The following is a 27,340-nucleotide window of genomic DNA, read 5'->3' as shown; positions in this document are numbered from 1 at the left end:
ATTTTCAAAAATCTCCCACAACCTGCTCATCTTCCCCATCTAAATAAAGCTAACCATTTCAATATTCTGGGAGTCATTCTTGCTCTTCCTCCTCATCCAACCTATCATCCAGCCCTAACCATTCTAACCCTCAAATATCATTCACTGTACTGTCACCACTCTAGTCTAAGCTACAAATTCTCTCTCACATAAATTACTAACCTTGCTCCACCACACGAGCTTTTGCAATTCCTGAAATGTGTTATGCTCCCTCTTGACAAACTCCTATTCACCCTTTGGGTTTCATTCTAGTTTTCACTCACTCCTCTTTCATTACACACTCACACCCCTCTGAAGTGATTATGTATTTGTGCAATTTATTTCACGACACAAACGAATAAAATCACAGACGGCTATAAATCCAACTAAACTGAGAGCACCACGAAAGTAGGCACTGTTAATCTGTCTGGCTCTTCTCAGGAAAACCGGGCCTGCCACACAGCTTGGGCCCAAATACCTGAATGACTCCAGCTGAGGTGGAGACATAAAGTAGCCAAGAACAACTCCAAAGTCAAAAAGACAGCTGCCCACGTTCCTTCAACATTCTCTCCACCTTCACTCTCCACAGCTCAAATCAAACCATTCAAGGTATCAGATACCTCATGTCTTCAACCTCAGGCAGCCCCTGCTTTCTCCCCTTCCCCATAAAGTTCCAGGTTCAAAGAGAACCCCTCTTAGCCCTGGACCGGGAAGGAACGTGCTTCTCTTGCCCGTGCGGGTGTCGGGGTGCTGGACTACCCTGGAGAAATTTCCTAATCCTGACACCCTGGCCGAGCGTCTGAACACTAGTCCGCGGAGCCGTGACGCACGCAGGCCCAAGTGCTTCGTCAGCTGTGAAGTAGCAAAGAGTGAGGCGCTTCTTTGAGACTTCTCAGACGCAATTCAAAACGCGCGTCCCAGCTTGAAAGTAAAAATGCGTCGCAGACCCTCAGAAGTCCATTCCATTCAAGAAGGTGGGAGAGAAGACAACGACCCACGCGCCTTGCCCTTTAAGAAACACCCCCGGTTTAGGCAGGCAGGACTAGAGTAAATCCTCGCGAGATTCACCTACTTCCGCCCGCTTCCTTGCTCTTTGCTCTCCGAACCGGAAGGAAGGAGGTATTTCCCCGCCCCCGGCTTCTACCTCACAAGGCAGCGCGGCTCCAGATGAGACCAATCAGCGGGTTCATTGTAGGCCACGGCCCAAACAGCCAATGGAAAGTCGCGGCGCGCGCAGAGCTCCCCCTCTTCCTCGCTGGCCCCCTCCCTTCCGCCCGCCGACTACCACTCAGCCCCTGGCGGAGGAAGTGATGTCACAGGCCCCATGTGAGCGGATTGCAACACATGCAGCTGCCTGGAGAGAGGGAGCCGGTGTCCTACGTCAGAGCCGCCGCCGCGGAGCCGCCGCCGGGGAGGAGCAGCCGCTGCCGCCCAGGACTGGGCCCTTAGGTGAGCCAGGGAGAGGGAAAGGCCAGCTACCACTGCGGCGGGCCGCGCGGGGCGGGAAGAGGAGGGACTCTCGGGGGTGGCAAGGAAGGGGGCCGCTCTGCCCCAGCGACGGCGCTAACTCTGTGGTCTTGGTGTCTCCGGGCCCCGCCGGGCCGCTCTAGGGAGGAGGAGGCGAGAAGATGGCGGACGACCCCAGTGCTGCCGACAGGAACGTGGAGATCTGGAAGATCAAAAAGCTCATCAAGAGCTTGGAGGCGGCCCGCGGGTGAGCGCCGCGTCTGGGCCCCCCCATGCCCTCTCGGTTCCGGGACCCCTCAGGATGGCCGCCCCCGCGCCGCATGGCCGGATGAGGAGAACCAGGCACTAGCCAACTCCCGCCTTCTGGACCTCTGGGTAGTAGCTTCAGTCCCAGGGGCGAGGGTCTACGCCGTTGGCCCCAGAAGGAGCAGTTCTCCCTCTTGGGGCCAGGGGGTCCTGCTCCCGGTACTCGGACCACTCGACCCTCTCGTGGTAGGACCACTACTACTTTTGTACCTCTCTCAGGCGCTTGAATCCAGCACCTCCCTTTTTGAGCTCCAGATGCTTCCACCCAACTCGGGTGCTGTTGGGGGAAAGGGCCAGGCCTTCCTTTCCAAAGGCCCTTCCCTGATTTCCTCTTTCCCTTCCTTTACATTCTTCAGCCAAGCCTCATTAAAATGGCCTCTCCCTCCCGGGCTTCTGAGACCCGGGTGGGATTAAGTCTGGATGGGGCGGGAAGGAGAGGTAGTCAAGGACAACCTTTTTCTGACTTCCTCTGATTTCTCTGGGTTTTACAGTTCTCCCAAGATGACTTCCTCTTAGTCCTCTAATTACCCTTTAGCTTCCTGGTTTTAGCTGTTACAGGATCCACCTATAAACTGAGAATGTGTGCGCCGGAGGGGAGGTTTTGGCTGACAGCTGTGTATCTGTATGTACAGGAGAAATCCGACTTACGGGGTTGGTGATATGAACAGGCTCCCTGTTGGCCTCTCTCTGGAACTCCTGGGGTAGAAGTGCCTAGTGTATTAGTGCTTGTTGAAATTCAGAACTGGAATCGGTGGGCTTTGAGTGTTCTTTGGTAAATTTTGAGAAGCAGCTGTTAGGTGTGTCCATTGTGGGAAGGGTGAACTAGTTTAAAACTAACTTTATATGCTCTTTTAAAATTTTAAAAAAATTACTCTTTAGGGGAGAGTGTGTCAGGGGTATATCTGTTCTCTCACTTTATTACTTTATTTTGTTCTTTTCCCGGTCATAGAAACTTTATGTTATGTGGCAGGGAAAAAGTTTTTGGAACATTACATATTTGTATGTCTGAGCATTCTTAGAATAGCAGAGTGGCTTGTCTGGGACCGTGTTTAAAGTTGTTTTCAGTACAAGAATTGAACATTCTGGTTTCTGACCCAGGTTTGTCCTTGGTGGGCAGATTTGCAGTGATGAGATTCATCAAACTCGTAGTAGTTACTGTTTTATGAAGTAAGTATGCTTAGTTCCATTGAAGCCCAAGGCTAACAGTTTTGCCATTGTGCTTTGTTCTTAATAATTAGTGACAGTTCTGTTTGGGGTGAAACTTCTGGAAGTTTGGTTCTCTTCAGTTACTGGAGTTTTTGCTCACTTTCTCTGGTACAAATTGAAGGTAGCAGCTTATTTTTCATTCCTTAGGTTTGTTTTTCTTTGTATTTCATAGAATTATTCAGACATAGTTAATACAGTCTTACCAGAACTTGAACACAGATGATTCTATGCCACGTGGTAGAATAATTATTCCTCAAGTGTGAGAATACTGTACAGGAGGGATAATATAATAGATCATGACCCATTATGATGCACCACCAGGAATTAGCCAGATTCTTTTGTTTCATTAGCATCTTCTGTTGTTTTGCTTGAATCCTTCACCTGAGTATGACTTTTCTAGATTGCATTCCTTTCTACTGTTTAATGGAGGGAGCTAATTCTTAAATTTGTTCCTAGCCATGTTACCTAGCCACTTGAAACTTTTAAGCTCCTCTTTGAAGCTTTTAAAGGCTTTAGTTCTTTGATTAACAAACTTAGGTAAAGTTAAAAGCATGCTAAAAATGAGGTTCTTATGCACAATTTTTCTTGCAAGTGGTAGTTAAGTTTGAAGATTTATACAAGGTTAAGCTGTCCTATGAACAATGTGGTTGATAATCATGTCCTACTTTGCTTTTTTTCAGGATTTGGTTATATCCTGATCCCATGAAAATTTACATTCTTGACCATTGCTAGGTATCAGTAAGGGAGTCATATGTATATTCTGTTTGACTCAGAAGTTTCTTAGTATATACCAGTTTCTTTTTGAGAATAGCAAGATTGTATGGCTGAGTTATATTAGTCAGACTCATTAGATTATCATAATGTGCAGTGAGAATTGTTTTTCCTTCTTTCCCTAATGCTAAAATAGTCATTGAGAAACATCGTGGACTTTTAATTTTAAGCACAAACTGGATGGTACAATGAATCTATTTGTGGTGATGTTTAAGGCGCAGGGGCAAGTTGTGGGTTTCAGGAGAAAACAGGTTGTGTTCAAGCATGGTTATTAGTACCAGATAGTGAAACAGTGGTAGATTAGTAGAATTGTTTTGGAAATGAAGATTTCTTCTCCACCCTGCCCCCCATCAATTCTGGGCATGAGAATCAGAGATTGGTTTGTTTTTTTAACACTGGCTCTTCAGGTATGCTGGGATAAGAGTAATCTTGAAACTGAGATAGCCAATATGTGATTATCTTGATATATGATCCCAAGGTAATGTAGCTTTAAAGGAAAACCACCTGCAAAATAGACTCACTGATTAAGTAAATCTGAACAGAGTGAAGTTTCCAAGCACATTAGTTTATTAAGCACTTAGCATATTATAGACACTGTATTAAGCAATACATTATTTCATTTAATCTTCACAAGAGGTATTGTCTTTTTGTCATACTTTCTGAATTAAAAGCAGTGTTATACATATAATTTGAATTTATGTTGGATGGAACATAACATATTTAGCTTTGTATAAGCTTGGTGAAATGTTGGTTTCTGTGTATGGTAGTAAAAAAAAAACACCAGCTAATGCTTTTCCTATACATAGGTCCCACTTAAAATTAATTGTAGTTCTTCCTGGTTTATGATTGCTCTTGGTGTATTCTCCATAGTTGGCTTAAATGAGGACAGATGTGTACGTAAGCCAGAACTCAACCTAGAGCCATGTGGATGGAAACCATGATTGTAGATTTCAGTAAGGAACTAAATCAGGTGAAGATATGTAGAAGAAAGGTAAGTGGCAGATTTAGGTTGTTTAATGTTTCTGAGCCTGCGAGAGGTAGCCCCAGAAATAGTGTTGGAAGCTTTGTAGTTTTCAGGTAATAAAATCATAACTAGAGCTTGCTATATCAAGGACAGTGGTGAATATAACCAAGGAATGGACAAGGTGAATCTGGGCTAAATTATGTCTGTGAGTATTAGAATTTTTTTTTCCCCTTCACTCATCTTCCTCAGGGAATCATACATTTCCTATATAATCAGGTCTCAGTCAGATAACCCATGTTTAAAGATCAGGGCAGTTTCTAAGCTTCATTTGAGTCTTCTGTGGTTTGGGGACATTTTTAAAGCTTTTGTTAAAAATAACTTGTAGATACCTTGAAGGAAATAAATTGCCTGACTTTATATGACTGTCTTTCTTGCCCCCAGGTATATATATGGGCAGGGGTAGGGGTGGGGACACAGGATGCACAGCAGGATGGGACAATTTTTCTCCTCTGAGAAGTTCTGATACTAGATGTGTGGGGTTTTTTCCCCCACACCAAGCAGTTCTTCAAGTCTCACTGGACACCAACAAGGTACTCCTACAGTTGGATTCAATTCTCACACTACCCAGAGTTACTATCGGATCCCACAAGGCTGTCCCACAAGACTGCCCACACATGTGATGCCAAAGCAAGCCTAGGCCTTGGGGTTTCCTGTGACTTCTTGGGTTCAATGATATGTTAGAAGGGTCCAAAAAACTCAGGGAAACTATTTATGTTAACTGATTTATTACAAAGGATGTTATGAAGGATATAAATGAATAGCCAGATGAAGTGGTAGATGGGGCAAGGTCTGTAAGGGTCCAAGTGCAGAAGCTTCTGTCCTTGTGAAACTGGAGTATGCCACCTGAGTTTACCAACCCAGAAGTTCATTAAATCTTGTTCAGGAATTTCACATAGATTACTCTGCAACTACCCCTTCCTGTAGGTCTGGGAATGGAGCTGGAAGTTCAGCCCTCAAAAAACTTGGTCTTTCTGGTGACTGGTCCATCCTAATTGTGCTTAGGGGCCCCACCCTAGTCATTTCATTGGCATAAACTCAGGTATGCTCCTTGGGGACTCCTTATGAATAATGACAAAAACACTCCCCATCTCAGGAAATTCTAAGGTTTTTAAGAGCTTTCTAAAAGCCAGGGACAGACCAAAATCTCCAGAAAATTCCTCGTATTATATTGAATTAAAAGTTAGTATTTTTATGAGATCAATGAATGGGTTTTTAAAATAGAATATAGATAGGTTGTTTATATGATTTGAATAAATTAAAGTGTGTAAAATGTGTTCGGGTTCCTTCCCTAAGTGGAAGTTGTTGATTAGTAGAACACTGACCTAAAGGATTCTTGGAATGGTCTCAAAGCGATGAATTTCAGGTGGTTTTGTTTTTTAGTTCTCCACATCCTAGTTACAGGTGGCTGTAACAAGAATGATACTTTGTAGTTTTTCATAGTGATACCAGGATATTCAGGCTCTTAAAGATGGTGGTTTTCATCCTCTTCTGGCTTTCCCTGCCTTTCCTGTCTCTGATAGTTACACAGGTAAAAGACCCCACTAGAGAAAAGTCGAGAATTAGAATATTTTTAATTTCCTGGGAAGAGATGAGTGTAGAACACAAACTACAGTGACTTCCCACAAAGTGGTCAAAATACAGATGCCACCAACATGTCTGGGCCTGTTGAGGTAAGGGGAAGAGGGGCAGAGAAGAGTGTGTTGATAGGGTGCGGTGGTGTTCCTCAGTCTACTCCAAGGGTATTAGGCTGCCGGCCTCGACTCAGAACTAGTCCTAACAGCCGCTGTATTCTGGCATGGTGTTCTGTGCACTGTGAACCTAATGGACAATTACTCTCTTTGAATTTCAACTCCTGACAGACTTCTTATTGTAATGGCAGATACACTTATCCTTCCAGGAAAGGAAGGTTTGCTCTGGACACATTCCTAGGTAAGCAAGAGTACATAATTAGAATACCGTTTTAGCCAGAATGCAGTGTAGGTCTCCAGTGTCCTCCCTACCTGCCTGCCCCCCTTTTAGCAAAGGGCCCTTTTTTTGAGTTTGGTTGTGGGAAAACTTAAAATGTGGGTTTTGCAGCAGGGTTAAATGGCTTCAGGCCCTATTTAAAGAGTCAGGAAAAATTTGCCTTTTTTCCCTAGGCCTACTGCTGGAACCAACCATCTATCTCTGAACTTGGGCAGCGGAAATTTTTTGAGTCCACCCTGTTCTCCAGGGATCTCAGAATAGAACCTTCTTCTAGGATACATTCTATAGGAGTGTCTGCAGCAGGCTGCTCTTTTAGTGAGGAAGAGAAAGGATTTAGAGGGGGTTCAAGATGCTTCCCACCAGGTTGGAAATTACAAGGTTTTTCTGTGGGCAGCTGTCCTCAGAGAACATGATGAATGAAGTTCCCTTTCATAACAGCTTCCTCTTAATACTGCCTATTAGGTAGTAATGAAAGTCCCCCCCTCCCCACCCCTTCCTGAACAGGTATCTTTTTCTTTGACTCTAAGTGAATCAAGATAAAGTGTGGTTGCTCTTTTTCTCACCTCTTCCAAAACATAATTGAGTTTGATTAAGAGCCATAATTTCATTGTTTTTCTTGTGGATACAAGGATAAAAACAGACTTGATTCTTTCACATTGATAGATTGGTCAAGCTTTCTGTGCTGTAATCCAGTGCTGTTTCTCTTTTATCTACTGAATTTGTATGTAATACCCATCCTATAAGTATTTGCATGTTCACTTTGTCCTTATTTTAACCCTTGAAGTTGTTTTTTCATTTTATCCTTTAAGGTTTCCTTTAGAAGAATGATCCTAGTCAAAATAGAAGATTGTCCTTTTCTTGATGTCTGTGGCCTTCTAACTTTGTTCGCCAATTTCACATCTAAGTATGTAAAAAATGAAGCCCACAGATGCATTTTTACTATTAACTAGTTAGCTTACAAGCTCCATCAAACGTCTGCTCTAGGTTGGATATTTATATATTTAGGGAAGCATTGTGCAACACCATGAGAAAATAGTCTGACACACAACCTTGGAGTGATGATATGAACCATTTCCGGTCTCAGAATAACGGTACATGTTGATGGGGGTGTAGTGTAAGCAGATTATTTGGGGCTTAAATGAGGTATTAGACATGGTCAAAAATGGAGAGATTGTTTAACTACTTGGGCAGATTTCCTAAACAAGGCAGGTGAATGTTGTCAGAGAATGTTACTTTGGGCATTGTTTGACTGATACAGTGTCTTTGATACACTGATGTAGTGGAGCTGTAACTGATCTGCAACTTTGCAATGGTCATTGACATTCATTCTTGATTAAAAGCCAGTTAGCCTAAAATTAGACTGAAAAGCTTTGTGTTGGTTGATAGTTGGTGAGCTGTCAGGGTATTGAAACAGTGCAGAGTATTTGCATATATGTGCCTCACTGGTAAAGTTGGCTTAACAAAGTGTGACAGTCCCAACACTAGTTTGCAAGTAGTGAAGATGTACTGATCCCCAAACATTAATTTCTGAATACCTCTGGATATTTTTAGCTTTTTACTGAAGAAAAAAAGTTTTCCTTCTTTCTGGCCATCCCATTCTCTGGCCTCTTCTGGCTTTTATGACTCAAAGCAAGAAGGATCCTCAGGAAAGACAGGGTTAGAAGTTCATGGACAAGAAAGACTGAGTTTTAATCAAGCAATGAAAGTAGTTTCCTGAAGATGGGTTGAAGAGCATATATTTTGACTCCTCACAACAGGTCTATGAAAAAAGCTATTACTGCCATTTCATGGATGAAAAAATTTTGCAGTGCTGAGAGATTTATTAGCTTTGCTAATATAACAGTCTTAACAAGGGGCAATGCTAGATTCTGTCCCCACTTTACTGATTCCAGAGCCTCTGGTCCTAACTATTATACCACACTACCTTGCTCTTTGATTTTGCTGAATAGAAACATCTCCTCTTCTCTTCTGAAAGGAGGATTCTTGTCCAAGGAGATTTTCAATTTACTAGAGAGAGCAGATGTGCAGAGACTCTAGAGCAAAGATAAAGGGAACAGGCATACTGTTTGCAAATCTACCCTAGGAAGAACTTGGGTACTGAACATGTTTGTTCTTAATGAGCATCATTGGTGAGGGAAATAACTTACTTCTAAATCCTTGCCTAGAAGCTTATGTGTGTATTAGAGAGAAGATTAACAGGAAGGCTATGGGTTTTGTTTTATTTGAAAAGTACTTGCATAGTGGCCAAGAAAGATAAGAAGTGGACTTCCTCGCCCTGTGTAGAACCTTGATGGTTAGTTGGTCCCTAATGTTGGCTGTGATTGCTATCTCCTGGCTTCTCACTGATGTGGGAATGCTAGAGAAATTTTCCAGCTTCTGCTGCTCCCTAGTGGAATATTCCACTGTGTCGATTTGTTTGTTTTTAGTTTCCCTTTTATGACAAAGTAAATTCCTGTAATTGTAGAAAAAAATACACCAGATAAATACAGTTTTGTTTTAGAGTACAGTAGTAATCTTAATGCTTTTGAGGATAAAACACTAAAATGAGCCTTTTGTAAACTTTACTTTCTGCAAAATATTGGGACATTTTGAGTTACTGTGTCTTCTAGGTTAGAGGCTGCTTTTGATGTCTTGGTGTGTTAATATCTTGGTCCTTGTCCATCTGGTAATGGCATCTGACCCTGAGGTCAGTAGCACAAAACCAGTTTCCAGTAACTCTGTCTAGCCACTTGGAACAGTAACAGAATCCTCTCGGTATTCTGTAAACTCTCTATAGAAAGCAGCCCCACCCACCTCCTACCTGCATCATAGGTAATATTTGGGAGCAGGTTTGAGGTGCGGTTGAACCAGTTTAAAGGTGGCAAAAGAAGATACTGAAAGTGTCATTTTTGTTATGGTAAAAGACTGACGGTTTGAGCATTTTAGTGAAGCTAAAGCAGAGATGATTAGTCATTTCCAGGCACATGTTAGTTCTTCTCCAAAGATTGGCAAACTCTTAATTGATATTTTATTTAATAGTTTAGAATAAAATCCTTGGTGTCTGCTTAGAAAGAGACTGTATAAAGAAGACCCTGCTTCTTATGTTAGCAATTAACCATTTATTCATTCTCAAATGTTTAAGTGTGCACTCAGTGCTGAAATGAATTCTGCCATCAAGAAGTGTTATTTCACAGTTATTTGGTAGAAATGACTCCTGGTGGCTCAGATGGTAAAGAATCTGCCCATAATGCTGGAGATCCAGGTTCGATCCCTCGGTGGGGAAGATCCCCTGGTTAAGGGAATGGCTACCCACTCCAGTATTCATGCCTGGAGAATTCTGTGGACAGTGGAGCCTGGCGGGATACAGTCCATGGGGTCACAAAAGAGTTGGATACGACTGAGCGACTAACACACTTTCTTTGGGTGAAAAACAGGTCAAATCTTTGACGTGACTGATAACCAGATAGGAGTAGAGAGGAATTTCTATATTTCTCCCTTGTGATGAATTCCAAAACAGCTTATAGTGTTCTGACCATATTATTTGAACTGAGTTTTGGCTTGGTTCTTTTGTTCTGTTGGAAGATTTGGCAGGTCCTGTAACCCAGTAAAGGTGATTATCACCTACCACAAAGTTAACTATTATATCTCTCTCTTTATGCTTACTCAGATTCAAATAAGTCTATAGCATCACTTAACAGTGTTGCTACTCTCCCCTGCCCTCCAACTGTGCTGTGCCCTTAATTCTTTCTGGGTTCTCTTAAGGACAGGGGGGTGGGGCGAAAGAAGCTATCAGGTTCCATCTAGTTACCATTTATCAATCTATCTGCTATCCATGCTAGGCACTTGATATATATTCTTTTATAGAATCCTCATGACTTTGTGAAGTAGGGAGAAACAGACTCTTAATTTGTCCAGGTTGTGGCAGTAGGATAATCATAAACCTGTGCTCATAACCACCATCCTATTATGTTCCCATATTAAACCCACGTAAAAATTGCTTTAGTTTCAAGAGTTTAAATTTTTGTGCATTTGGTTAAAGAAGAAAAATGGAAAACCCATAGTGAATAAAATAACAGAAGTTGTAGAAATTGGAGAGGAACGAACTGATTTTCAGCTGGGATCCCTACCATGTAGTTGGCTAGTGAATCCCAGAAATGCTGTGTCTGAAATTTAAGTTGAGCTTTGTGAGCTTGAAAAGGGGATAGGGGAAACCTTGACCATCCGTATCCTAGGCTTATCTTGGTCAAACATTGAGATGATAGCTTCCTGGGGAGCATATACTCTTAAATCCCAACTAGAAAGGATAGTAGGCAGTCTCTAAAATGCTCCTTGCCCTAATCGGAAAGTAAGAGTGATAATATGGATGGCAGTGACTTGAGAGTGTTCTGGCTGGGAAAAGTTGGACACATCTGAGCCATCACGATTCATTGTAGTTATGTAATTGCTAGGATACATGACAGCAGCTTACCTGCAGGAGATGAGCTCTGAGTTTCTTTTAAGTAGGGGTGAGATCATGCAATCTCCTTGACTTCAGCTGGCTGAGAGGTCCTTCTTAAAAGCATAGAAAAGAAGCCAAACACAGTGATTCTTAACCCTAGTTATGCATTAAAGTCTGATTCTATTTAAATCAATCCATTTGAAATTGAGACTCTCTCAACCATAATCACTACCAGCCTCACTCCTATTCAAGAGCTATTGAATCAGAACATAAAGGAAGACGAGATCTTTTTGTATCTAAGCATTTTTGTTTTGCTTTTTCAGAAAGCTCTTCAAGGGTTCTGGGCTCTCATGCAAATTGGCCAGTGGATAAGCTTGTGGGTGCCACATCTCCTTTCTAAAGTGTTCTTGCTACTGCTGCTGCTAAGTCACTTCAGTTGTGTCCAACTCTGTGTGACCCCATAGACAGCAGCCCACCAGGCTCCGCCGTCCCTGGAATTTTCCAGGCAAGAACACTGGAGTGGGTTGCCATTTCCTTCTCCAGTGCGTGCAAGTGAAGTCACTCAGTTGTGTCCGACTCTTAGCGACCCCATGGACCCAGGCTCCCTCCGTCCATGGGATTTTCCAGGCAGGAGTACTGGAGTGGGGTGCCACTGCCTTCTCCAAAGTGTTCTTAAATGATAAGCACTGATAAGATCTTTACAAGTCAAAGACTACTGAGATTTTCATTTTGTCATTCTTATGACTAACTTCATGAGCAGGCTTCCTGAATCCAAAGGCTGGAACACTGCTAAACTGTAAAGCTACATACACTCCATAATACAACCTTTGCTCTGATTACCTTGAGTTTTCTTCTTTGGAGTCCTTACAGTCCTGGTAATCTGCACCTTAATGTTTCCCTGTAGTGTTTTAAGGGCCATGAAACCCAACAGTCACCTTTAGAATGCAGGAAGAGAAGCTGTCAGCTGTCTCTTTAAATTCTCTTGCTTTTCCTAAGTTTTGTCTAGTTTGTTCAACTGTCCGTATTTAGTCTCTTTACAACTACTCCTTCTGTCTCCCAGCTGTTTTATTTCTCAGTAGTTAGTCCTCTGAGTGGAAGCACTGCTGACCTCTTCTTTGAAAAGGGAATGTGCCCCTAAAATGATGACAGCAAGGAAGGGGTCTGAGAACAGAGGCCCCTAGACACCTTACACAGCACATTGTATGCTGTGTCTTTTTTACAGCCTGCCTGTGAATCATTGCTGTGTGCCTCATAATCCACTGACTTGAATGAGAAGAGCCTTCTGATTTGGGGAAAAGGACATGGTGACAAAGCAGAGGCATGGATGAAAACTATTAAAATTAAAAGGTGTAGTTTGCTTACACTGCCAGCAACTCCTTAGTGAGAGCTTTATTTCTCATTCTCCCCTGAGGGCTCTTTGCTCTACTTCAAATGAAATACTCAGCTTTCTTGGTTTTATTTTGGTGTTTACACAAACTGGTCTAGCAACTTTGATTGGCTTGCCTGAGGGGCGGGTGAGGGGTAAAGAAGTGTTTATTTTGTTTGGAAACTTTTCCTGGAAAAACTGTTTTTAATTTTTAAAAACCAGAAGCTTCCCTTTTTTTTTTTTTAAGTTGTATTCTTTTGGCTGTTCTGTGAGGCATGTGGGATCTTAGTTCCCCAAACAGGGGTTGAACCTGTGCCACCTGCAGTGGAAACTAGAGTCTTAACCACTTGGACAGCCATAAAATTCCTGGAAAAGCTTTTAATTTGCTGTTATCAAACCCAACATACAAATCATGAAGGCTTTAAACTTGTAAAGTAGAGGCCATCTATGTAAATAATCCTTGTATCCTCATCCCCAGTGGTGTCAGATGAATTCAGAAACTTAAGGTTTCCCCCGGACTGGGTAGAATGTGAACTTGAAGTCGCTCAGTCTTGTCCGACTCTTTGTGACCCCATGGACTGTAGCCTACCAGGCTTCTCCGCCCGTGGGATTTTCCAGGCAAGAATACTGGAGTGGGTTGCCATTTCCTTCTCCAGGAGATCTTCCTGACCCAGGGATTGAACCCAGGTCTCCTGTATTATAGGCAGACGTTTTACCGTCTGAGCCACCAGGGAAGTCCTCAAGACTGGTTAGAGAGAGGCACAAAGGGAAACTAGTGAAAGTCACTCAGTCATGTGTGACACTCTGTGACCACATGGACTGTAACCCACCAGGCTCCTCTGTTCATAGGATTCTCCAGGCAAGAATACTGGAGTAGCCATTCCCTTCAGGGGATTTTCCTGACCTAGGGATCCAACCTGAGTCTCCCTCATTGCAGGCACATTCTTTACTGTCTGAGCCACCAGGGAAGCCCACTTTTTCTTTAACATTAGTCAGAATTCAAAATGAGTAAGAAGCCAAGACTAACTGTTAAGTAGCTTCATATTTAACAACTTAGTAGAAATCTACCAATTTTTTAAGTGGAATTCCATAACAAGATTATGTTCTTAGGTATCTCTACTACTATACTCCTTTCTAGGATGTTAAATGGATGTGAGTTTAAGGTTGCCCAACTCTGGTGCTATACAGGAAAGTTGCTTAATGGATGCTTATCTTCTTAACCTGTCCACAGTGAAAAGTAAATAGCTGCTTATCTTAAGGTCATTGCTTTGTCCTCCACTTGATTATCCTGCTTCAGGGACTTCCTTTAGGCATTTCAGCCCCTCAGTTAATTTATCCCAGCATTCTGTTTAGCCTCAAACTTTACCTCCTTTGGGTTTGTTGCCTGTTAGCTTTCTGATCTCTGAGCCTCTGCCCTGCTATCCTTTTAGCCTCTTCTCATTACATTTCCTACAACTGAGCCCTTTTGAGAAGTAGCTAAACTCTTTTGGTCCCTAAAGAGTCCAAAAGCCCCAGGGTAAAGAAATTCTCTTTTGAGAATTGTTCATCTGAAAACAAATACAAGTCAGTAAAGCTCAGATTGCAATTTACCTATCTTACTCAGATTGCAACTTTTCCCTGTCTTGTATAGTTTCATATCATAAGGTGACACCTACAATTGAAACAAATTTGAAGTTAAATTTACTTGCCTAATTTTTCCAGCCCCTCCTCGAGCAAACTCCTTTTCTCCTCTTTGGCCTCCAGAAGGAATGATCAAAAAGTGTTTAAGAAATTTAGGTCCCTAGCAGGATACATATTGGGAGTACAGCAGTTTGTTACGGTTGATTGCTAAAAGAACACCCACTGATTGTAAAGAGCGTTTTCTTTTTTGTAATAGAATATAACAAATTGTTTCATTTGGCGATTCTTTTTCCATCTAATTCATTATCTGGAACATGGCCACTACAATTGTATATATGTCTGATTTTTTAATTTCACGATCATTGCTTGTATTTGTACAACTAAAGCTGCTTATTATGAATTTGTTTGATTCTCTGCTTTGACTAGAATATCTGCTCCCCTGTCCAAGGGGTGGCAGCAGAGCACACACCATGCTTTACCACGTATTTGTAGTTCATAATTCATAAATTTACTTGTAGTTTATTGAGGAAAGTATCACAAAGGTTGTGAACCAGCCTTCTAAGTTTTGAGTAGATAGCCCAGCAGAAACAATGCTGGGTTTGAAGCCAACATTAGCTGACAGACTGAGAACAACTATCCTGATTGTGGAAGGGCTTGCTAGCCATCTTGTCTCCTTCTAAAGAAAACTTGTCTGACTAGGGGACTTGTGAATTTTGCCACTAGGAGAAAACTATGAGGTTCTTTTCCAATGCTGGTACCAAGACGCACATTTGTGAAGATTATTTTATTCTAGGAAGATAGTTTCCAGACGCTTACAGATTTCAAACACTTATGGTTACAAAGCTAATATTAGGGGTTTTCTCTACTCTTTGATGTTGTTCACATAAGCCTATTTGACTTGACACTGTAGCTATCTTTCTAATTTCTTTTTCTTGCAGACTTACACCAGACATTGGATATATGTGAAGTTAACACACTCAGCAATTAGGAAAAAGTCTTAGGTGTTTCTGGCAGTCTATCCAGTTTATCTAAAGAAAGCCCCCACCTGTTTCATTTTGACACTAAAACTTGTAATGATTAAACTTATCATAGCCTTTAGGATCATGATCTTGAAGAATCTCAGGAAGTAACTTTCCTATAGACTCATTAAGTATCAAGTAGAAACAGTTTGTAAAACAACAGTCACATTTCTTAACATACTTTGGCTCATGTCAGATCAGCTTTTGCCTTCAAAATATAGATTGGCTCAATTTATTTTTTATTGACATAGTTGGTTTACAATTTGATTTCTCTACAGCAAAGTTATATATATGTATATATGTTAATTTTTTTCTTTAATATTCTTTTCTGTATATAATAGCTTATATCTGTTAACTCCAACCTCCTATTCCATCCCTCCCGTACGCTCCTTGGCAGCCACAGGTCTGTTCTCTGTGAATCTGTTTCTGTCTAGTCAGTAGGTGCATTTGTGTCATATTTAAGATTCCACACTATCACATAAGGTGTGATATATGGCATTTGTCTTTCTGACTTATTCACTTAGTATGGTAATCTCTCATTGCATCCAGGTTGCTGCAGATGGCATTATTTTGTTCTCTCTTGTGGGGGGTGGGGCTGAGTAGTATTCATTGTATATATGTTCTTCATGTATCCTGGAGAAGGAAATGGCAATCCACTCCAGTATTATTGCCTGGAAAATCCCATGGACAGAGAAGCCTGGTAGGCTACAGTCCATGGGGTTGCAAAGAGTCGGACACGACTGAGCAACTTCACTTTCACTACATGTATATATATGTCTTCTTTATCATCTGTTGATGGGCATTTAGGTTGTTTCCAGGTCTTGGCTATTGTGAATAATGCTGCTATGAACATAGGGGTGTGTGTATCTTTTTCAGTTAGGGTTTTGTCTGGGTATATGAAATTGAATCAATTTATAATGATAGATATTCATAAGAAAGCTGCCATTAGATTTGGTCAGGGCACATCTGGGACTTGTAATATCCCATGTATATGTTTGTTGTTCTTCTAATTCAGTTCATATTGTTTTTAATAAACTGGATATTGTTTTTTTAACATAAGATTATTATTTTTACTAATGGTAAACACAGATTAGCACCTCTCAGGAAAATCCTTTGGTTTTTCTTGTAAGCTCGCAGATTAAGAAACCTTGAAGGAAATATCTTACTAAGTTCTATTTTGAGTCTTTCCTATAGCACTTTTTTTTTTTTTTTAAACTTTTTGACCAGGCCAGATCTTAGTTCTATAACCAAGAATCAAACCCATGCCCCTTGCAGTGGAAGCACTATTCACTACTCTGCAATGATCACCAATATGATTTTAAAACATTTTCAACCCCCAAAAAACCCCCCATGTGCCCATTACCAGTCATTCCCCATTCCACCTTGGCTCCTGTCTCTGGATTGCCTATTCTGGAAATGACATATAAATGGAACCATGCAAGTGTGGTCTTTTGTTACTGCTTTTTATTGGTATAATGTAAATAATGTACTGGCACTCTATTTTTTTTATTACTGAATAATTCCATTGTTTGGATATACCACATTTTGTTTATCCATTCATTAGTTGGACATGGGGTTTTTTCCTACTTTTTAACTATTATGAACAGTGCCTTTGGTGAACACAGGTTTTTGTGTGTACATATAATTTTACTTCTCTTGAGCATATACCTAGGAGTGGAATGGCTGAGTCATGGTAACTGTTTAACCTTCTGAGGAACTGCCACGTTGTTATTCATAATGGCTATATACCATCTAACATTATCACCAGCAATGCATATGGGTTCCGTATCTCTGCATCCTGCCAACACTTTTTTTTTTTTTTTTTTTTTGGTAACATTTTTTTAATAGTAGCAAGTCTTGAGAATGTCTAGGTTAAAAAGATATGTTGTTGGCATCAATATTGAGGTTAGAGGGCTTAGTAGCTGTTCAAAAGGGAGTTCTCATGGGATAAATAAAGCCTTGGGGATGTATCCTCCGTAAGTTAGGGTTTTGTCCTGGTTTTTAGTTGTAGAAATTTTAATTTGCTTGGGTACCCGGAGGTAATGAGACTCTGCATTTCTCTCTTTAATCAAACTCAAAAGTGATTAATATGTAAAATACATTTATTTAGAGAGAAAGGTGTGTGTGTGACAGAGATTTCCTAACTGGGATATTTTATGTGAATCCAAGACTCTTGTTTGTCATTATCAGGATACTTGGGGTGCTGAATTAGTGATTCTGAGTTAGTGTGGTGAGCCTGCAATTTTGAAGGAGGGGTCCAGGATATTAAACTGGTATTTCATCTAGACTTGTTGCACCATCTAATTATTGCATCTTCCTCTGAAGAACCACCAGATTCTAAGCCTCTGCCATGGACTCGGTTAAATTCCAGTCTTGTCACACCTTTATCAAAGCTTCTCCTTTCATTCCTTGGTGAATGAGGCATTTCCCAAGTACCTCTTAAAGTGCCTTTTGTCTTTACATATAGCTAAAGCTAGTATTCATTCAAAGAATTAAACACCTGTCATATTTTTTTAATTGAAGTATAGTTGGTTGTAAATCAATATATATACATTCTGGAGAAGGAAATGGCAACCCACTCCAGTATTCTTGCCTGGGGAGTCCTGTGGATGGAGGAGCCTGGTGGGCTGCCGTCTGTGGGATTGCACAGTCAGACATGACTGAAGCGATTTAGCAGCAGCAGCATATACGTTCAGTGATAGTTGTGTGTGTATGTATACATTCTTCTTCACATTATTTTGCATTGTGGTTTATTACTGGATATTGAATATAGTTGCCTGTACTGTACAGTAGGACCTTGTTGTTTATCTGTGGATGCTTTATATATAGTAGTTTGTGTCTGTTAATCTCAAACTCCTAATTTATGCCTTCCCCCAACCCCTTTCTCCTTTGGTAACCATAAGTTTTTTTTCCTGAGTGTTTTGTAAATAAATTTGTGTCATATTTTAGATTCTACATTAAGTGATGGGATATGTCTTTCTCTTTCATCAAATGGAATTATCTCATTTCTTTTTATGGCTGTGCGTGTGTGTGTATGTATTTAGCTTTTAAGCAACCTTCATACTGTTCCACAGTGGCTGCACCAACACCCTCCCACCTATGGTGTAGAAGGGTTCCCTTTTCTCCACAACCTCTCCAGCATTTGTTATTTGTAGACTTTTTGACGATGACCATCCTGGCTGACAGGAAGTGATACCTTGCTGTAATTTTTATGTGCATTTCTGTGATGATTAGCAGTGTTGAGTGTCCTTTCATGAAATGTCTTCTGCCTATTTTTTGATAGTGTTTGTTTTTTTATGTTTCGGAAATTAAGCCATTGTTGGTCGCATCATTTGCAGGTATTTTCTCCCATTCAGTATGTTGTCTTTTTATTTTGTTTATGGTTTCTTTGCTGTGTGAAAGTTTATAAATTTGTTTATTGTTGCTTTCATTTCTGTTGCCTTGGGAGACAGACCTAAGAAAACATTGGTACGAGTTATCTGAAAAGGTTTTGCCTGTGTTCTCTTCTAGGAGTTTTATGGTTTCATGTCTTAAAGTCTTTAAAGCTTTTTGAGTTTATTTTTGTGTATGGTGTGAGGGTGTGTTTTCATTGATTTACATGTGATGTCCAACTTTCCCAATACCACTTGCTGAAGAGACTGGCTTCTCTCCATTGTATAGTCTTGCCTCTTTGTTGAAGACTGATATACCTACCATATTCTGAACACTTTTCTAGCTCTGGGTACACTTTAATTACAGAGGTATAGCCCCTACCTTCATGGTCACTTTTAGAGTGATTTATTTTTCCCATATTAGGGGCATCTCACTTTTAACTCCATTTACTAATGATAATTCTTTACTTATGTAGTACTTAAACCTCTAATGCTATTCTTCCACAGCAATGGCACAAGCATGATATCATTGATCATTCCTCCCAAAGACCAGATTTCACGAGTGGCAAAAATGTTAGCAGATGAGTTTGGAACTGCATCTAACATTAAGTCACGAGTAAACCGCCTTTCAGTCCTGGGAGCCATTACATCTGTACAACAAAGACTCAAACTTTATAACAAAGGTAATCTGGAGCTTGATCATTTACCTCCTCTACTTGGTCTTGGTTATATTTCCACTTATTCTGCTGTGATGCTTTTGGTCACAAGTGCTTTCTTTACCCAGCCATGAGCTGTGTTCCTTCGGTCTTTTTTTTTTCCCTAAGTTATTTTTTGAAAGTTAAGTAGTATGTGCTATACTTAAAATAATAAATCCTTTTGAAAACATCTCAAGTTTCAAAATTAGGAAGAGAAATCTGCCTGAGAAATTTACAGATATTTGTACTTCATGTAAATTATGATTTAAAGGGGCAAGAACAATGGGCTGTGGGAACATTTCCTATTAATTGAGGAAAATTACGTGTGTATTTAAGTGGAGAAATTGTTTGTTCTTTGCAGTACCTCCAAACGGCCTGGTTGTTTACTGTGGTACAATTGTAACGGAAGAAGGAAAGGAAAAGAAAGTCAACATTGACTTTGAACCTTTCAAACCAATTAATACGTCATTGTATTTGTGTGACAACAAATTCCATACAGAGGTAAGAAGTTAAAACAGAATGTTTTCGTTACCCTAAAAGAAATCCACCATAGCTCTTAGCAGTCACTCCCAGGCCTTCCTCTGTCCCTTTCGCCATACCCCAAGATCTCTCAGCTATAGGCTACCCTTAATCTGTTTTTCTGTGCCTTTTGTGGCTTGTTTCTTTTACTTAGCGTGTTTTCAAGGTTCATCCATTTTGTGGTATGTATTATCCATCATTCTTTTTTTATTACCAAATACTATTTTCCATATTTTATCTATTCATGGATATGCCACATTTCACTTAATAACATCATTTGGTGAAACTGTCATTTCCACTGTTTGGCTGTTATGAATAATACTGCTTTGAACATACGTGTACAAGGTTTTGTACGTCCATATGTTTTCACTGGGGGGCCAGGTATACAAGCTAGAAGTGGAATTTCTGGGTCATATAGTAATTATGTTTAACCAGTTCAACGATTGACAGGCTGTTTTCCAAATAACTGTTCTATATTACAAGGCTGGCTCTTTAAAAAAAAAAAAAAAAGATACATTATGACAATGAATGACATGAATATTCAGTATATTTGAGGAAAGTGCTAAGCTGGGTTTGAAGAACTAATTAGAAGCAAAGAAATAAATGACTACCTGATCTCTAGGTCTCCCTATGTATCCATGATACTTGAATATATTTCTTGCATTCTTAGTTTCAGCTCACAAATTATAAAAATCTTCAGTAGTCAGGACCATAAGAGCTTTTTTTCCCCATCCATTAAAAAGAAAAAAACAACTTTTGAGTGACAGAACTATCATAATATGATGAACATTAAGGGTAGAAAGGAAACCTCATTAGAGTGACCTAAATCAGTCAATAGTAGAACAATCAGGAATTCACAACTGGCTTCTAGTTCAGTCTCTTGCCTTTCATCGACATAGGGGAAAACCTCTATAGTGGAATTAGAACTGACATTTGTCGACACAGTTTACAATGGATGATTCTGCTAACTTGATGGGAAGTTCAATTCCAGTCAGATCTTGAGCGATTGCATAGATGGAGATTTTTCTCTTGGCTGTCACAGCCTCCTTCTGGCAAAAGTTTCATTGGGGAGGCAGTTTGCCACCCTCTTCCAATTAACTGTATCTGCTTTGATAAAAGCAGATTTTGAGTCTTCTTGATTTAAATAGTACATGATACTCATGTTATCTAGTTTTACTTTACTTACCTAAGTTAGCTTCACTGGTTTTTCTAAACCTTAACTCTTTTTCCAAGATACCATTTCATCTTAACTAGCTTTGTTTGTTTTGGCTCTAACTGTTATAAACTACATACACATGTGGCATACTGAACAACACAACTGAAGTTGTGTTTAACCAGGATATTTACATATTCTTATTATGAGAGATAAATCTATTCCCTGATGAGAACCTAAATTAATCAAGTTATATAACAGAGGTAATTGGGATAAGGCAAAAATTTTTTTAAACAAGTTATTTATTTAAATTCTGGCCCCACTCTGTGGCATGTGGGATCTTAGTTCCCTGACCAGGAATCAAACGTGTACCTCCCTGCATTGGAAGACAGAGTCTTAAAGGCAAATTTTTTAATATATGCAGTATTCATGTCTTACTGCTAATTATCAAGTATGCTTTGGTTAAAGAGTGATTCTTAGTGCTTAATCTGCTTTCCAGGCAGTTCATGAACAGCTGTTTTCTTCCTCAGTTAAATGGTATGGGTAATAACTTCTTAGCTCTATAGAGGCTGCCACCTAGTAATTAGTCATCTACCATGTCTATAGACGCCAACTCTTGCCCATCTATATGGGTCCCAGATCTATTTAAAGATCTGCTCTTTCAGGAGGCAGAAATACAATGATACAATACTAACCCAGAAGGATTTTCTCTCATAAAAATTCAGTATTATGTATAATACCTTTAAAATTGAATTTTAGATATTGATGTCATTAATGTTACTCAAGACATAATTAAACATTTCAAAACTAGATCTTTTTATAGATGGTGTCTGGGTTTTGTCCTCAGTGAGTACTCCTATTCTAGAATTGATTTGCAAAAGATTCTTATTAGCCATAGTGAATACTGCTTATTAATGCTGGGGTTATTAATGGTAACAGCAAGTCAACTTTTGGAGGTTAGACTTTGAATATTATGTTCCCTAGACCACCGGCAGTCTAAAAACAACCTAGGAAGAATTTGATCCCTATAACTCTGTTAGTTTTGGGTTCCTGTGCCTAGGTCAGCTTTGTGAAAAGGCTTCACGTTGATATTGTTGGTTTTCTCCTGCATCAGGTTCAGATTTGTCTGTGAGTTACATATTTACAGCTGAAGCCTTTAAATTACTCCGTGAAATGGTTTTTCTGTAGTACTCCATACCGTTCTGAGTGAATGGAAAGGGCTTGTATATGACCTTTTGGAATTTTGTCTTAATTTTGCAAAGCCTTGAGATTTATGGTGTGGTACCTGTGTTTGCTTTGCAGGCTCTTACAGCACTACTTTCAGATGATAGCAAGTTTGGCTTCATTGTAATAGATGGTAGTGGTGCACTTTTTGGCACACTCCAAGGAAATACAAGAGAAGTCCTGCACAAATTCACTGTGGATCTCCCAAAGAAACATGGTAATCTAGGAAGAGAACATGAACACTTTTGCTTTGTGTCCAGCATTAAGGAAGCAAATTGTGTAATAGGGGAAAGTAAACTCAGGTGATGGGAGAAGCATTGTTACTTGTGACTCTTTTGACTACAGAATTAGTGGTTCACTCACTAAAAGCGATTTTATTCTGAAAGGAATAGTGATTTTCTCCTTTCCTTGGGAAATAGCATGGTTATATAATTACTTTTTAATTAGCAAGGTATCATGTACTTAATAAATGCCTTTTTCTCTCATCACTTTTTGTCAAAGGTAGAGGAGGTCAATCAGCCTTGCGTTTTGCCCGTTTAAGAATGGAAAAGCGACATAACTATGTTCGAAAAGTAGCTGAGACTGCTGTGCAGCTGTTTATTTCTGGGGACAAGGTGAATGTGGCTGGTCTCGTTTTAGCTGGATCAGCTGACTTTAAAACTGAACTAAGTCAATCTGATATGTTTGATCAGGTAAGTGAGAAGTAGATGTTCCATTATGTAAGTTTCTAGGTGGGAGTAGTTGAGTTCTGTGAGTGCTGGGACATGCACATTTTCTTTCTTTTACAGTGATAAATTCCATGTTAAAAACCTCGCTCTGTGTTGGCAAAATTTTGTGTGTATTATTAGTAATATTAGGAGATATTCCCCCATATCTGGACTTACTTTCTTTTGCAATCAGCCATTTGGGGATGGAATCGTTCTTGGCCCTATGTTGGCCCCTGGTTTTAGTAGGTTGCCATAATTGGCTTTAAATTGAAGTTTGATTTCAAAGAAACTAGGAGCTGGTTTTGTAAGTCTAATAGGATGTGCAATACAGTTGGCTGGGGTGGCGATCTTCATGAGACCTGTTCGTGAGTAAGTGGGCCCCTTCCCCTATAGCCTTCCTCTTGAGGTTTCACTGGTTAGTTTTGCATGCCATCAAGAGGTAACAGGTCTTGGTTAAGGGTGTTTTGAAGTACTAATGATGTGCTTTTTCTTTTTATAATTTTGTTTTGTGTCAGAGGTTGCAATCAAAAGTTTTAAAATTAGTTGATATATCTTATGGTGGTGAAAATGGATTCAATCAAGCTATTGAACTATCTACTGAGGTCCTCTCCAACGTGAAGTTCATTCAAGAGAAGAAATTAATAGGTATCAGTGAAATACAACTTCTTTACTGTGAAAAGTTTTTATATTTGTGTATGTACAAAACAAGACACTGAGAAGGGTAAAAGAGGAAGGTTTAGCATTTTTACTAAAATCCTCCTCAATGGAATCATTATTTTAAATCATCCTTTAGATGTCACGTCTAATATTGTTTGTTTTTCTTACTGTTATTACCCTTTGGCAGTAGGAACCAAACTTCAGTCAAATTTCCCATATTATCCTTTGTTTTAGAGTGATAAATAATTCAAAAGCTCAAATTAAAGATTAATAGGGCCATTGTTTGGCTGTGTTTCCAATTTGACACACACGCATTTCCAAATGATTATGTACTTGGCCCAGCTGGTACCTCTTGAGACTCAATTTCTGGAGCTTCAACTAGTGGTGTGATTTTTTACTAACTTTTGGCAGTTATTTTTAAGTTGACCTTTTCTCTTTCTCTGATTTTGAGTAAGCAGGTGTATATGTACAAAAAGAAACATTAATATACATTCTTATTGACCTGTCCCTAACCACAGGGCGATACTTCGATGAAATAAGCCAGGACACGGGCAAGTACTGTTTCGGAGTTGAAGATACACTAAAGGCTTTAGAAATGGGAGCTGTAGAGATTCTAATAGTCTATGAAAATCTGGATATCATGAGATATGTTCTTCATTGCCAAGGGACAGAAGGTATGATAATTAGTAAATAAGTTTTCCATTTGTTACTGACCTGTGTATTCAAGAAGCCTGGGGTGGATACTGGACAAGGTGGCTGATTTCAGGAGCAATCAAAAGACAGATGTATACCTTCTTCCCCATTCCCAGCCTGTACCCTATTGAACTGATAAATGTCTGCCTAAGATTTTTTAGGACAAGGGCTGTATCTTAAATGTCTTTGATGTTTCTTTATGATAGGACCAGTATACCTGGTAGACATCCATGCACTGCATACTGACTAATGTGCTTATGAAAAGAAGGTTGATAGAATCAGTTCAGGAGTCCTTTCATCTAACCTAATTTTCACCTCATGGAACTTAAACCTGTTAGTGTCTGAGAAGCAGCTTAACACTTTTTTTTTTCCCAATACTGCAGAGGAGAAAATTCTCTATCTAACTCCAGAACAAGAGAAGGATAAGTCTCATTTTACAGACAAAGAGGTATGTGATTGTTTATATGCTTTGATGATACATGCAAGGAAACATAAATCTGTATGTTAGACCACTGGCAGCATAGAGTAGCATCAGCCTCAGGAAACCAGACCTCTACTTGTTGGCAGTGGGAGTACCAGGAGGTGGTCCACTCCCATATGCCACATAATAGTCTGATTCCAAGGAAGGAGGCTAGGTGATGGTTACCCTGGTTCTTAAGTATAAAAAAGTTTACCTGCTCAACACAGGTCCCCTTGAATTGTTCAGTTCAGTTCAGTTCAGTCGCTGAGTCATGTCCGACTCTTTGTGACCCCATGAATCGCAGCACGCCAGGCCTCCCTGTCCATCACCAACTCCCGGAATTCACTCAGACTCACGTCCATCGAGTCAGTGATGCCATCCAGCCATCTCATCCTCGGTCGTCCCCTTCTCCTCCTGCCCCCAATCCCTCCCAGCATCACAGTCTTTTCCAACGAGTCAACTCTTCGCATGACGTGGCCAAAGTACTAGAGCTTCAGCTTTAGCATCATTACTTCCAAAGAAATCTCAGGGCTGATCTCCTTCAGAATGGACTGGTTGGATCTCCATGCAGTCTAAGGGACTCTCAAGAGTCTTCTCCAATACCACACTTCAAAAGCATCAATTCTTCGGCGCTCAGCCTTCTTCACAGTCCAACTCTCACATCCATACATGACCACAGGAAAAACCATAGCCTTGACTAGACGGACCTTAGTCGGCAAAGTAATGTCTCTGGTTTTGAATATTTTAATTGTTAGCATCTTAAAATTCTGAGTTGGACAACTGGTTTTAACAAGGCTCCTCCAAAAAGCAGTTGTGGCTTGTCTCTTAGCTGTTGAATGAATATTGTCTAGAGACACTGTTACACTTTGTAACAGCCTGACTTCTCAAGACAATGGGAGGAACCATAAATTGAAAAACTGCCAAGGTGTGTTAACATTTCATTACTGATGCTAGAGCCTGGAGAGGAATGTTGTTTGAAGCAATCAGAATTTCTGTGCTGTTGCATTTGTCGCCATAACTCATAATTTGCTTACAGTTTAACACACCATAGATCTGAGGGGAAGAGGGAGAATGTTGGCAGGCAGTGTCTAGCAAATCCATGTCTTGATATATCCTAATCCTACTGTTTTTGTATCTCATGGCTGCCCCTGCAGACAGGACAAGAACATGAGCTGATTGAGAGCATGCCCCTTCTGGAGTGGTTTGCCAACAACTATAAAAAATTTGGAGCTACATTGGAAATTGTCACAGATAAGTCACAAGAAGGATCACAGTTTGTCAAAGGATTTGGTGGAATTGGAGGTGAGTAGCAAATCAGAAAACTAAAAGCTAGGGTCTCAGCCACCTTTCCTGTGTATCCCCAAAATATCATTATTCCAGAGAGGTGTGCTGTAATTCTGCAAGGGGATTGCTCCCCACTCTCCAGTTCTGTCAGCCACAGCTATTTATTGTTTGTTCATTTGTTCCCGTAGGTATCTTGCGGTACCGAGTAGATTTCCAGGGAATGGAATACCAAGGAGGAGATGATGAATTTTTTGACCTTGATGACTACTAGGTAGTCGACATGGGTCCGGCAAAACGTGCCTCACCCTCCAGCATCCAACCCAAGGAGCATACCCGTGGGAAGCATACCCGTGGTGGAATCCAAACAGATCCCTGCCTTACAATTGGAACATTTCCAGAACTTAATCCATGAGCATTGGATATTGAAAAGAAAACCGAAACAAAACCAGACCCAACCCTACACTTTGGTTTGTCATGGTGTCAGCGCAGCAGCCTACAACTAGTTCCTAAATGCCACTTTGGACTAATTTAAAAAAGAATCCCAGTTTTTACTTTTACTTGATGGTGAAATTGGTTGCTCTTGTATTTTATGGGAAAAAAAGATTTTTTTAACCTTCATACATAGAAGCAAAAATACTTTAACTGCTGTAAACCTTCAAAAGTTAATAGAAATGAGATATACTGGTTTGTTTATTTTGATTGGAGAAAAATTAAATTGCTGCATTTCGCAGTGACCCATTTACATGGCATTCTCAGCTTAGACTGCATAAGAAGAAATATATGTGGTGAAATGTTGGAACCATTTCTCGCTCGGTCTCTGTTTAATGTCGAAAGGGTGAGCTAATAGGCAATTTCAACTTCACTCCCTCACACTACCCGTCCCCTCCAGGCTGTCAGTTTCAAGGATGCAGATTGCATTGCAAAGATAAACTGACACATGAAGCATGTGGGCCACTGCTCTGTTTCCTTCCATCTGTTTTGCAGGTGCATTTGCGCCCAGAGTTTGGGAGCCCTTAGCATCAACTGCTTTTGACAAGGGTTCACATAATCTTGCATACCAGAAACCAGTTTGGGATGGATATGATGGGACTTCTATGCTATTGCTGGAATTGGGAGAAATAAAACATGCAATTTAAGTGGAAGCAAAGACATTTAAATATTTTATTTTGCTTGGGTCTGTCCTTGCAAAAGGGAGGTGGTCGTGTTTTCCTTGTGTTGGATGGCATGAGATTATGTGAATGTTTTGATTTTTAAAAAATGAACTGCAAGGTTTTTCACAGGAACGACAGATGAGACATGTATGACTGTGCATGTAATTGTAAACCCCTGACCTCCTGGTGGGGTTGGAGCATCTGTTTCAAATATAGGACTTACAAGCACCTCTCATAGGAGAAATTA

At 40.3% G+C, this 27,340-nt stretch overlaps 1 protein-coding gene across 1 annotated transcript; it reads left to right on the top strand.

Annotated features, from left to right (window-relative positions):
* The first annotated feature begins 1,351 nt into the window (after window positions 1-1,351).
* ETF1 (eukaryotic translation termination factor 1) lies at window positions 1,352-27,340 on the top strand. The gene is made up of 11 exons (XM_068979438.1): window positions 1,352-1,467; window positions 1,629-1,732; window positions 19,058-19,233; window positions 19,607-19,746; window positions 22,220-22,358; window positions 22,643-22,833; window positions 23,364-23,493; window positions 24,024-24,179; window positions 24,582-24,646; window positions 25,813-25,960; window positions 26,131-27,340. Exons 2-11 carry the CDS (start codon window positions 1,647-1,649, stop codon window positions 26,211-26,213), a joined length of 1,314 nt encoding a protein of 437 aa, XP_068835539.1. The 5' UTR covers window positions 1,352-1,467; window positions 1,629-1,646; the 3' UTR covers window positions 26,214-27,340.

Source organism: Capricornis sumatraensis, chromosome 9, assembly GCF_032405125.1.
Source record: "Capricornis sumatraensis isolate serow.1 chromosome 9, serow.2, whole genome shotgun sequence".
In the NCBI taxonomy this organism is placed as follows: domain Eukaryota; kingdom Metazoa; phylum Chordata; class Mammalia; order Artiodactyla; family Bovidae; genus Capricornis; species Capricornis sumatraensis.
This window is presented reverse-complemented; position numbering and strand designations above follow the sequence as displayed.

Excerpts from the sequence above, each read along its gene's own strand:
- ETF1 (XM_068979438.1), top strand. The coding sequence starts at position 1,647 with ATGGCGGACGACCCCAGTGCTGCCGACAGGAACGTGGAGATCTGGAAG. Across the intron at positions 22,359-22,642 it reads GGATCTCCCAAAGAAACATG|GTAGAGGAGGTCAATCAGCC; the intron begins GTAATCTAGGAA and ends TTTTTGTCAAAG. Across the intron at positions 24,647-25,812 it reads CTCATTTTACAGACAAAGAG|ACAGGACAAGAACATGAGCT; the intron begins GTATGTGATTGT and ends CTGCCCCTGCAG.